Source organism: Macaca thibetana, chromosome 14 (assembly GCF_024542745.1).
Source record: "Macaca thibetana thibetana isolate TM-01 chromosome 14, ASM2454274v1, whole genome shotgun sequence".
Classification (NCBI taxonomy): Eukaryota; Metazoa; Chordata; class Mammalia; order Primates; family Cercopithecidae; genus Macaca; species Macaca thibetana.
The window spans coordinates 78,242,417-78,255,141 of NC_065591.1; the positions used below are offsets into that span (position 1 = coordinate 78,242,417).

Sequence of the window (12,725 nt, forward strand, 5' to 3'; positions counted from 1 at the left end):
GGGTTTTTAAATATGAGTAAGACATAGTTCTTTTGAATCTAGTATAGATAATTAATATACAAGAAATGGGCTGGGTGCAGTGGCTCATGCCTGTAATCCCAGCAATTTGGAAGGCCGAGTCAGGCACATCACAAGGTCAAGAGATCAAGACCATCCTGGCCAACATGGTGAAACTCCATCACTACTAAAAATACAAAAAACAAGCTGGGTGTGGTGGCATGTGCCTGTAGTCGCAGCTACTCAGGAAGCTGAGGCAGGAGAATTCCTTGAACCGGGAGGCGGAGATTGCAATGAGCTGAGATCATACCACTGCACTCCAGCCTGGTGACAGAGTCTTAAAAAAAAGAAAAAAAAAAGAAATGATGAAACATGATTAAGTGCTATAAAAGCCGAATTGATCAGAACTGGATCAAATGCTATGACGCTCAGAGGAAAGCATGCCTAACTCTGCTTTAGGAAGATGACATGTAAAGACGTCTTAAAGGATGATAGGACTCTGTGAGCAGAGAAGCTGTTGGAAGGTATTTCATGAACAATATTAACAAGTCAAGAATATAGGAAAGAATGAAGCCTGTTAAGGAAGTAACAGGTACTTCTGTACAGCTGAGGCATATGATTGTGAAGGCAGGCAGAGGAAGATAAGATGAAAATGGTAGGTAGGGGCCAATTATGAGGGGCCTTATATGGTGTGACAGGACTTTATAATTCATCCTGTAGGCACTGAGGAGCCATTGAAAGTTTTTGAGCAGGGAATTATCTGTACAGATAGGATTAGTTTAGAAAGATACTCTTTTCAGTTACAGTAGTTTGGTAAAATGCAGTAAAAGCCTGAATGAAGACAGTGATCATCAGGAGGGGAAGTGAGGGTATCTACTCATGAGACATTACTCATGAGACATTTCAGATGTAGACCTGGTATGGCTTAAGTTGAGAGTGGCGGGTAGGAAGAGGAAGGAAGGCGTTTAGTATGACTCAGATTTTTTGCTTGGAGAACAGATGGATGCTCATGCTATCAACTACCTTTGTACAGAATGAAGGGGAAAGGTGGATTTTGGTGGTGGATAAAATAGTGAATTTGCTTTTGCACGTGCTGAATTTGAGATACATGTGGGGATATTTAGGTAGAGGTGATTCCAGAGCTTAGGAGAGGGGTGGAGACTAGAGATCAAGATTTGGATGTTTACCTTGGAGAGGATACACACTCAGCAGAAGAGATAAACAAGGACAAAATCCTATAAAACAAGTAAATCTCAGTATCTTATAAGAAGAAGAAGAGGAGGAAAGCCAGCAAAGGGGGCCAAGGAGGACGAAATTGGAGAACCAAGAGTGGTATCATGTATACAAGGAAAAGAAAGGGCATGGCTGGCAGAAGTTATAGGGAGGTCATGAGAAATAATATTTGCAAAGTATCCATTGACTTGGCAATCATGAGATGACAGTGTCCTGACTCAGACGAGTGGTCTGAAAGACAGATTGCAGAGAGGCAGCAGACAAATGGGAGGGGAAAATCCGGAGGCAGGTAAGACAGCCTTCTTTTTAAGAAATGTATATTTTTTAAAAAATGGAGGGAGGTGGTTGGAATTACTGTTAAATTGTGCAGGAGACAGCAGGCTGATGCAGTGAAGCTCATGTCTTGTTAATTTTCATCGTTCAGCAGTGGTGGACATTTGAAAGCATATAACTCATGCTTACTGAGTGAATCTTTAGAATATTCTTATCTTATCTATGTCCTATTTATCAGTGAAGCTTGTTGTTGTCTCTCTTTGGCTTTGTCATCTTTATTCTCTATGCTATTTATCCTTTTTCTGACTTGTGAACCTTATATTGCTCCTACATCTGTTCTAGTTGAATAGATCCTGTGCTTCCTTCAAGCTAGATACAATCATATTCCTCTGAAATGTCATATATGGGCTCATTAGAGAGGAAAAGCTTTCTGTGAGTCATTCAGTCTGATGCCCTTGTATAAGACCCTATTTCATTTAAATGATAACTTCTAGTGAAGATGGTTCTCTTTTCAAAATATTTAACACTTGTAGGTATTTGTAATCATGTAAAAATGGCATAACTGGAGGAGATAGGCAAATATATCAGTTAATTCTTGTACTGCTATAAAGAAATACCTGAGACTGGGTAATTTATAAAGAAAAGAGGTTTAATTGGCCCATGGTTCTACAGGCTGTACAGAAGTATGGCTGGGGAGGCCTCAGGAAACTTACAATCATGGTGGAAGGCAAAGGGGAAGCAGTCATGTCTTACAAGGCTGGAGCAGGAGTAAAAGGGAGAATGGAGGGAGGTGCTACACACTTTCAAACAACCAGATTTCATGATAGCTCACTCACTATCATGAGGACAGCACCCAGGGGAATGGTGTTAAACCATACATTAAGGATCCACCCCCATGATCCAATCACCTCCCAATAGGCCCCACCTCCAACATTGGGGAATACAATTCAACATGAGATTTGGGTGGGGACACAGATCCAAACCATATCAGCAAATATTGCTCCAGTATGTCCTAAAATATAAGGGGGATGAAAACTTTAGGAAACCCTCTGAGGAAGAGAATTAGTTATTATATGTGTCCTGCACAAAATCAAAAGCTTGTCCACAGTGTTATTTAGAAAGCTAACTGTTCTTATTTTGAGCATTGAACTTACACTTTTAGAGAACACTTTGAGAGAAATACTTTCAGAAAATTGTACTGATTAATATGTTAGTAACTACTTAATTGTCTGCAGTAATATTATTACATTGGGTACAACTAAAGGCTTCATCCAGAAGGTTCTATTTTAGGGTACTGAGAATCAGATAATTATTTGTGAGTGTGTATATATCCTTATCGTAATCACCACTTTCTCCCACCCCAACTGTCTTTTCTCCTCTAGGTGATATCCCAATTGTTCCACTTAATTTTGTCATGATATCCCTGGAGGGTCCATTTAACAGAGATGTAGTGGAAGGATGTGTGAAGGAGACGTTGCTTTTTTTATCGCGATCCATTTCCATGAAACAAAATGTGGAGTTTACATTCAAAGGAATTGGGGTCCTCATGATCAGAGACAACAAAGTGAAGATGAGGTTTTATAAAGACTTCCTTTGTACCATGGATGGAAGTGGGGCTTTGGCAAAGGCCCTAGCAAACGTAAATTAATATTTTCCTTCTCCTAAGTCTTCTCCTAATTGTAGTTCTGATTTATCTATAGGTGTGTTGTAATTAAGAAAAATGAAGATTGACATATTTGGGTGACAGTTACCTGAAGTACATGGAAGTGCTTGTTTATACTTGATTAACTCTTTGACAAAAAGATTAGGAAGGCAAACGAACATTAAGAGTCAAAGTCAACTGAGGGATATAAATAGTAATGGAAACTCTTCAAATTCTGAACATTTTATGGTATCTTATAGGTTTTTTGTTTGTTCGTTTTTTGAGACAGAGTCTCACTCCATCACCCAGGTTGGAGTGCAGTGGCATGATGTTGGCTCACTGCAACCTCCATCTCCTGGGTTTGAGTGATTCTCCTCCCTCAGCCTCTCAGTACCTGGAATTACAGGTGCGCGCCACCATGCCCAGCTAATTTTTGTATTTTCAGTAGAGATGGAGTTTCACCATGTTGGCCAGGATGGTCTTGAACTCCTGGTCTCAAGTGATCTGCCCGCCCTGACCTCACAAAGTGCTGAGATTACAGGCATGAGCCTCCGTGCCCAGCCTATAATTTAAAAACGTCTTCCACATGTATTATTTCATTTGAGTCTCGAAATATACAAGCAGCATTATTATCATCCTAATTTTACAAGTGAGAAAAGTAGTGGCTCAGAGAGGCTATGTGGGAATCCCAAGGTGAACTAGAACTGGAATTCAAGCCCAGACTTCCTAACCACTCAGTTTTTGCTAGTTCTACTATTTTACTTTTTTAATGTTGGTTCGACTATTTTATTTTAATGAAAGTCTGTAACAAAATTTAATTTGAGTCATGGAGTTTTTGAATCTTTAGCTTTTAATATGGCATGTTGTAGAAGAAATTTCCTAATTGGCATCATTATTGTCAACCATTAAGTAGCTGGTGTGACCTTCATGCTAAGCTGGATACAGCAGTTTAAACAAATGACATAGTCAATCTACAGGATTTATTGAATACTTAGTGTGCCTCAGGTACTCCTCTGGGAACTAACAAAGTAGACATGAATGAATTGAATTATTATGGAATGTGATATAATCCTATATCCCATAAAGCCAAACCCTTCTTTTTTTAATGAAAAGGCTATTGTATCATCTCGGTCTACCCATTTCTCCTTTTATGAAGCTTTGGGATAGGGATTTATGAAATGGAGTTGTGCATAATGAAACTCCTGGGGTTTTTTTACACAATCTGGTTTCATACAGGATTGCTAAAAGGATTGCCAACCCTGTGTGTGGAAAGTGGGAAATAAATGCAGGAAAAACCCTTGCTTTTCCATGAAAATGCAAGGCAAGGTTTACAAGTCTATAAGCAAGGCCAAAGTGGCTAGCTCATCTCTAACCCTCAGGGATTCTGCAGAACTTTGTAGCTTCACTATGTGTTTAAAAGAGAAGATAGCATTTTCCTTGACCTGCTGAACTCTAAAGCACATCTTTTAAAGAATGGAAATTTTCCAAAAGAACTAGTCCTGAGAGATACTCTGAAAAAAGGGTGTGGAGGTCAAAGCTGACTGAAAACTGCTGATTGAATCAATAGCCCTCACGGACAGAGGGACAGAGCACATCAGCATGTTAAAGGAGCTGAGAAGTCCGGTTGGAAAGCAGTCAGTTTAACTGCCTGGATGTATTTAATCATGGAATTCTAGGTTAATCCAATATCTCATTAGCTCTGTAAGACACATTTTGGAAAACTGCTGTAAAGTGGTGTCAGTGAAAGTTTATTCCCAAATGACCCGTAACTTAAAACATCTTGTAGAGTAGTCCCCTTGGAAAGCTGTGTGCTTATTTCAATGATGCTGCTTTTATTAGAAATATTTTCTATACTTCTTTGTGAGAATTCCCTTCAAAGGCTTTTGTAAGGGGTAGTACTCATGCAAAAATAATCATTTTATATATTATTCTACAGTAAAAATGTGACAATGTGACTATTATGTTTATAGTTATATGAGAATTAAAATAGCCATTTGTTCAGTATTTACTATGGGCTAGCTACTTACACAGAGGACCTCATGGAAATGCTATTAGATCCTTTTATTATCCCCAGAAACCTAGTGCCTAAGGCCACATACCTGTTAGCAGTGTGGGGATTTGAACATGAGCCCACCTGACTCGAAAGCTTTTCTCTTAATTGCCTAATTTTAGTTATTTGGGTCAAGAGTGGAATTAGACAGCTTGCTCACTTTCCATGTATTTTTACAAAGTCTGCTATCTTCTTAAAGATATCTAAAAGAATCTGTCAACCCTGAAGGCAATTCCCAAAAAGGAAATGGTTTGAGAAAAGGCAACCCCAAAATAATTGCTGTGCAGTTACCCAGGGTGATTACTTTGATGAATGAGATCATTCCTCATTGGATTTTTAAGCTCTGGACTTTTAAGCGCTAAACATAAACAACAAGAAAAGTATTGTTGTAGCCTTGCCTGTGAGACAGCCTGCAGTTTTTAATTTGTCTGAGTCCTGGCCGGCAGCCTATATGTAACCTTGCTCTGTCGCTGTCCTCTAGAGGCCTGGCACTGTGGACTCGGTGTTGTCCAGCAGAGAGGCCTTGAGGAAGTGGCCCAGCAGTGTGCTTGCGTTTCCAAGGTAAGTGCTTTGCTTCATGGGTTCCTCCAGGCACTAGCACTCCTTGCTGATCTGCTGATCTCATTGGGCGGTATTTCTCAATGTTTTGTAGCTCATGCTCCTTTTAATGTATTCTCTGTCTCTCCCTCTCTAAATGCACCAACAAAGAAGAGTTTATTGCATACACTTTCTGTAGTTAAGTTAAATAACAATGGATATTTATTCTTTTTTATCCTCCCTCACTGAGACGGAGTATTGCTGTGTCACCCAGGCTGGAGTGCAGTGGCATGATCTCTGCTCACTGAAGCCTCTGTCTCCTGGGTTCAAGCAATTCTCTCCTGCCTCAGCCTTTCGAGTAGCTGAGATTACAGGCGCACGACACCATGCCTGGCTAATTTTTGTACTTTTAGTAGAGATGGGGTTTCACCATATTGGCCAGGCTGGTCTCAAACTCCTGATCTCAAGTGATCCATCTGCCTCGACCTCCCAAAGTGCTGGGATTACAGGCATGAGCCACCTTGCCCAGCCCATTTATAAAACTACCCTTGGCTCCTGGAAATTCTGATACTACCTTCCATCAACCTTAGTCCCTGCAGTATTAGTAAAACTCTTCTCACCTGCTGAGCTTTCCCCTACTTCGTAGCACTTCTTCTGCCCTAGCTGCTGCTTCTTCCTTCAGTTCAGCCCATTTCCTGTCAGGGCTTGGATTTTTACCACTAAACGAGTTAAACAGGTAAGTTAGAATAAGGAAACAGCTTTACTCCATGAGCACAGTGGTTGTTACTGGTGGTTGCATATTACTTCATTTAATCTTCATGACATTCATGTGACATATGTATTATAATTCTCCATTTTATCACGATACAAAATTAATTTTAATTTTTTTCTTTTACATGAATGAAGCAACATGGTGCACTATTGAGAACACTGGAGTAGGAGTCAGGAGACTTCAGTTTTATTTCCAGTTTGGCCATCACTTATTCATTGTGTGCCCTTAATTATGTTAATAATCTTAATTGCTGTGCCATTAACCACTGTGCATTTCAGGTGGAGGAAGTTTGGGGAATAACAACTAGCTTCCTAAAGCATTCTTACTTTAGGAAGTATGAGTACAGTATAAAAGTATGAGAATTTCTCAGATGTTTTGAGTGTGACATTCTCTTGTGCTTGTTGCTTTGGAACAACCCCCTCCTGGAAGAGCTGTTTGACAAATACCTCAGAAGATTCAGTGTGAAGTCAAGAGTAAGCCTTAGAGGTTGTTTTCCAGCCATCTCATCTTGCACATGAAATGGCCATGCAACTAATAAGCAGCCAAGCTTATAGAAATAAGACTGTGGCTCCTGGTCCAGTGTTCTTTCCATTGCACCATATTACCTTACACTAAAAATAAATCAGCAGTTTGAAAATAATTTTGATTGTTTTGGAAGGCAAATGTGGCTGTTCCTTTGACATATTTTGGCTTAGGCACTCTAGGAGGGAAATAATTGTAGTGGGTCAAAGAACAGAGATGGAGGCTCCATCAAGTCAAGGGCCTAGAAATGGACAAGGGGACATAAATACTCAAAACAACTGTTCATGTTTTATTTATGTGACATTTGGCCCCGAATTGACTGAAGGTACTCCCAACCCCACTCCCTACTCCAACCTAGTACACCATACCTGAGACTGAAGAAATCCTACAACTACACACACCAACTGAACAACCCCCTTCCTCCCTGCTGCAAATTGTAGCTGTGCAAGTCCTTCACTTTTGCCTGGGGAAAAGTGGCAAAGGAGGGAGGAGACAAATGGTTATTTTGGGGCATACTCTACCAGACTATGAATCTTTTGCCTTCAAGCTATCCAACAACCTTTTCTCACTGTATCACCCCAGATCATCTAGTTATAGAACTAGGATATAAAAATTCAAATGGAAACAAAACCCAATAACCTAAATAAAGGACTTTAAGGCAATTTCTTTATATGCAAGCTGCTTTTGAGACTACGGCATAGAGGGGAAGGTCTTGGTCAGCTCCCAGAAAACCTTGGAAAAAATTAATCTATGATACGTACTCAGCACATCAGAGCACTCACTCCTTGAAGAAAGTGGGCTTATTTCAGACTCAGCCAGCTGGCTGGGTTGCTTCCAAGACTTGAAAGTTCACACAGTCACCTGTTCAGGTTCAGTGCAGCAGAAAAACATATTGGCTCATTCCTAGGATTGAGCTCAAGCAGACGGAAAACAAACTGCCTATGGAGACCCTTGTAGAAGAATGTGGAGAGAATAGAGAAAGGAAGTGCAAGTTAAAAGACCAGTCAGACAAAGAAGAAGGCATCAGAGGTAGGCCAATGATTTCTGAATACAATCTGTCACTCTTTACTGCTATGAGCCCAGTCATATTGCTTAGCCAAGGGTAAATAAAGTTAAATTTACAAATAATCACTATATTATTATTATTATTACTTTTTTTTTTTTTTTTGAGATGGAGTCTCACTGTTGCCCAGGCTGGAGTGCAGTGGCATAATCTCAGCTCACTGCAACTTCCACCTCCCAGGTTCAAGCGACTCTCCTGCCTCAGCCTCCCGAGTAGCTGGGATTAATGTCATGTGCCACCATGCCTGGCTAATTTTTTTAGTTTTTGTATAGATGGGGTTTCACCATATTGGCCAGGCTGGTCTCGAACTCCTGACCTGAAGTGATCCGCCCATCTAGGCCATCCAAAGTGCTGGGATTACAGGCGTGAACCACTGCACCCAGCCACAAATAATCACTATATTATTTCTAACAAATACATTCTAGTCCTAGAATCCTGCATCTGACCTTAACTATGAGCTTACTTACTTTATGGACCTCAGGTCCTATGACTCTCAGGCTCTTAGATCATCATCTCTTTGCTGGCTCCCCATTGCTCAAAGGGGCCAAAACTCAGATGACTATAGGGTCCAGGCAGGTAACGCAAATGCAGGAAGTGATCTGGATATAAGTGGGTTGGAGACATGTTAGCTTACTTAACATTTCTTATGAAAAACGAAGAGTGGCAGTTTTATCACTCTGATGTTTGTAGAAAAAAGCTGGATTCTCATACCTATGTCTGCACTAATCTGTTGTGATAGTTGTTTTGGTGGAAGCAAATGAAGAACATCCTAGGACTCCAAAGATTTTTTGTTTTTTTTAACCAAAGACTTTTTATTTTCTTTTTGAGATGGAGTCTCGCTCTGTCACCCAGGCTGGAGTTCAGTGGCACAATCTGGGCTCACTGCAACCTCCGCCTCCTGGGTTCAAGCGATTCTCCTGCATCATCCTCCCCCTAAGTAGCTGGGACTAAAGATGTGCGCCACCATGCCCAGCTAATTTTTGTATTTTTAGTATAGATGGGGTTTCACCATATTCGCCAGGCTGGTCTCAAACTCTTGACCTCAGGTGATCTGCCTGCCTTGGCCTCCCAGAGTGCTACAATTACAGGTGGGAGCCACCAAACACAGCCACAGACATTTTCAAAGGGTCCTAGGGACCCCAAAAAGTATGGCTTGCCGGGCCACACTTTGAGGACTGTTCCTCTAGGAGATTGTTGCTTTGTGGAAATGTGGCCCAAGTGGTATCAAATCTTCTAATTTTTCTAATTTTAGTATATGTGCTACCAAAGTGAGCACAATCTTCTGATTTTTCAAAAGAAGCAGAGATCCTGACTTTAATGTGAAATCTATTGGTTGTTAAATGTTGACTTGTTGAAACAAAAAATGCTAATTAGGCCTAACAAAACATACCAATGGGTGAACACTGGCTTGTGGATGTCTGTTTTCTATGTGTGGCCTACAGGATTGCGTATCAACTTCTAGCCTAATATTCACATGCTTTCTCATTTCTATAGACTCATCCCCCACTGTGCCCTACACAGACCCCCTTCTTTGGGCAAAATTATCTATTCATGTTCTTTTTTTTTCTTTGAGGTGGGGTCTTGCTCTGTCACCCAGGGAGGAGTGCATTGACACAGTCTTGGCTCACTGCAGCCTCAACCTCCTGGGCTCAGGTGATCCTCCCACTTCAGCCTCCTGAGTAGCTAGGACCACAGGTGTGCATCACCATGCCTAGCTAATTTTTGTACTTTTTGTAGAGACAGGGTTTTGCCATGTTGCCTAGGCTGGTTTTGAACTCCTGAGCTCAAATGATCTGCCCACCTTGGCCTCCCAAAGTGCTGGGATTACAGGCGTGAGCCACTATGCTTGGCCTATTCATGCTCTTCTAACATGCCTGCCCTTCCCCAGTTTCATCCTTTGTTCTTTTTTCTTTCCTGCAGCCTGAACTGTCCTTCCTTTTATTTCAATCTATCTCCATCCTACTCACCTTTTAGTACCCTTTTCACATCTCGCTTCCTCCAGGAAAACTTACCACTGAATTCTGGAGTGGCTTCTCTCCTCTGAACATGTCAGATCCTTAAAGACTACAACATTTGGCTGGGCACAGTGGCTCACGCCTGTAATCCTAGCACTTTGGCAGGCTGAGGTGGGTGGATCACCTGAGATCAGGAGTTTGAAGCCAGCCTGGCCAACATGGCAAAACCCCGTCTCTACTACAAAAAAAAAAAAAAAAAAAAAAGAGTTAAAAAAAAAGTTAGTTGGGAGTAGTGGCATGCACCTGTTATCCCAGCTACTCAGGAGGCTGAGATGGGAGAATTGCTTGAACCTGGGAGGCAGAAGTTGCAATGACCTGAGATTGGGTTACTGCACTCCAGCCTGGTGACAGAGTAAGACTCCATCTCAAAAAAAAAAAAAAAAAGATTGTAACATTTATTTTTGACTTACACATTTTGCATCGTTGTCCTAAGTTGTTATTTAGTAAATGTGTATTACAAAGCACTTAGCACTGTTAGCACATAAGATGACCTCCAAATGGAAGCTCTCACTTTTTTGTTTATATCTTATTTTTCTCTTCAACTATATCTACTGAAAGATCTTTACAGGCAAAATGTCTAAATCTACAGATATCAAAGTTGTAAAACTGCACTGTTCATTTTTCATAAGAAATGTTAACTAAACTAACATGTCTCCTGGTCGTGTTATATCCAGCCCACTTCTTGCATTTATGTTAGTTGCCCCTTTTTGTCCTCTAAATACTTAGCACAGTGCTTTCTTTGCAAATATACAGCAAAAACATTTTTTTACATCACAATAGAACAAGGGGTGATTATTTAAAGATAAGAGAGTGTATCTTATATGAAAATTTCCCTTGGTAAAAACTACACGGTTAGTGGTTTGAGAGTTGAAAGGAAACTCGTTTTCATTCATTCTTTATTCTACAGATATCTCATCACCCAAGAGACTTCGAGATAGACAAGCTTTGTTCCCTGCCAAAGTGACAAATGTCAGCTTGCTGGAAAAGACTGACCGAAGTGAGAGTGGTGAGAAGATTATGACCTCTGAAAGGTAATGCACTGACTTTTATTTTTTTTTTTTCTGTTGTACTTTACTAAATATATTTTTGAGTCATTGCTTAATGCAGGGAACTGTAATTGTTCATTAATTTATTTATCCAGTGTTCTTGACAGCTTTCTACATGCAACATGATGGGAATAATAAAGGTGACCAAGGTTCACCATCTAGTGGGGAAGTCAGACATATGCAGAGGGATAAATTATGATTCAGCAGAATATATGTTATGACGCAGGCGGAAACAAAATAGCACAGAGTATTTTGTAGATTCGGGCTTCCCAAATCTACAAAACTTTCCTGTTTTCTGAGTGCTTGGATATTATGATGTGACACAGTGTTATATTTACATCAAATTGGAAAGTAATTTTGCCAAACATAGCCAGCACTCCATTAGTTCTCAATAAACATTACTTGAATGAATGAGTGTATTACAATTTATCATGGTCGTTTTCTTCTTGTGATGGTATGTCAAAAGATTTCTATAATATTTTATCCTTGTGTCTTTGAGTAGGATACTTTTTAAGACCTCAAATCAGTCAACCATATTTAACCATGCTCATTCATTAAGTGTTTACTGAGCACCTATGTACTTTGCATTGTGCCACCAACCTTTAATTTATTAATGTGTCAAAATTTATCAGCTATCATATGTGCAATTTATGTACTTTGTGGATTACTAAAGTCATGTTTAAAACTCTAGAAATGCTTGTTTTGGGTAATATCACTGTTATGAAAGATAATTGAGAATTAGATGTATAGTCCTTTAATTCAATACAACAAACATTGAGTATTACCATGTGCCAGGTACTGTTCTAGGCACTGAAGATTCAGAGTTACAGACATATTAACCTGCTTTTATAAAACTTACAGTCTTGTAGGAAGACTGAAATTAAAAAAACAGTGCATGCGATGAAGATAACAAAAGTATAGAGGCTGCAAAAGGAGAGAGTAATTGTTGGAAGTTGTTGGTAAAGGTTTCCTATAGAAGTTGACCCAAAAATGTTGTTTCCTGTAGAAGTTAACCAAAAAATAGGCCAGGTGCAGTGGCTCATGCCTGTAATCCCAGCACTATGGGAGGCCGAGGAGGGCGGATCACGAGGTCAGGAGATTGAGACCATCCTGGCTAATACGGTGAAACCCCATCTCTACTAAAAATACAAAAAATTAGTCGGGTGTGGTGGCAGGCACCTGTATTCCCAGCTACTTGGGAGGCTGAGGCAGGAGAATGGCGTGAACCTGGGAGGCAGAGCTTGCAGTGAGCCGAGACTGCGCCACTGCACTCCAGCCTGGGCGACAGAGCAAGACTCTGTCTCAAAAAAAAAAAAAAAAAAAAGTTAACCAAAAAATATTTTTTGTGCGATTACTAAAACAATACATGTTTATCATAGAAATTTTGAGGAAACCAAAAAAGCAAGAGTTACAAAAAATCACCCATAATCCCTCTACATAGAGGAAACTTTGTATTAACCTTATGGTACATGTCATTTATTTCAATGCATATACAATATATACAGTACTTACACTTGGAATATACATACTTTTTAAATAAAATTAGATCATATTATATGAATTTTTGTTACATTT

General features: G+C 40.0%; 1 protein-coding gene across 2 annotated transcripts in view; it reads left to right on the plus strand.

Annotated features, from left to right (window-relative positions):
- CCDC81 (coiled-coil domain containing 81) overlaps nt 1-12,725 on the plus strand; it is a 48,578-nt gene that overhangs the window by 15,040 nt on the left and 20,813 nt on the right. The window contains exons 1-5 of one of the 2 annotated variants that reach the window (XM_050755843.1): nt 1,483-1,519; nt 2,886-3,142; nt 5,677-5,756; nt 7,934-8,055; nt 11,012-11,135. In XM_050755843.1, the coding sequence (XP_050611800.1) occupies nt 1,495-1,519; nt 2,886-3,142; nt 5,677-5,756; nt 7,934-8,055; nt 11,012-11,135 (608 nt within the window). In that variant the 5' untranslated portion in view covers nt 1,483-1,494. Of the gene's footprint in view, nt 1-1,482; nt 1,520-2,885; nt 3,143-5,676; nt 5,757-7,933; nt 8,056-11,011; nt 11,136-12,725 lie in introns of those variants that run through there. The other variant, XM_050755842.1, reaches the window with a different exon arrangement.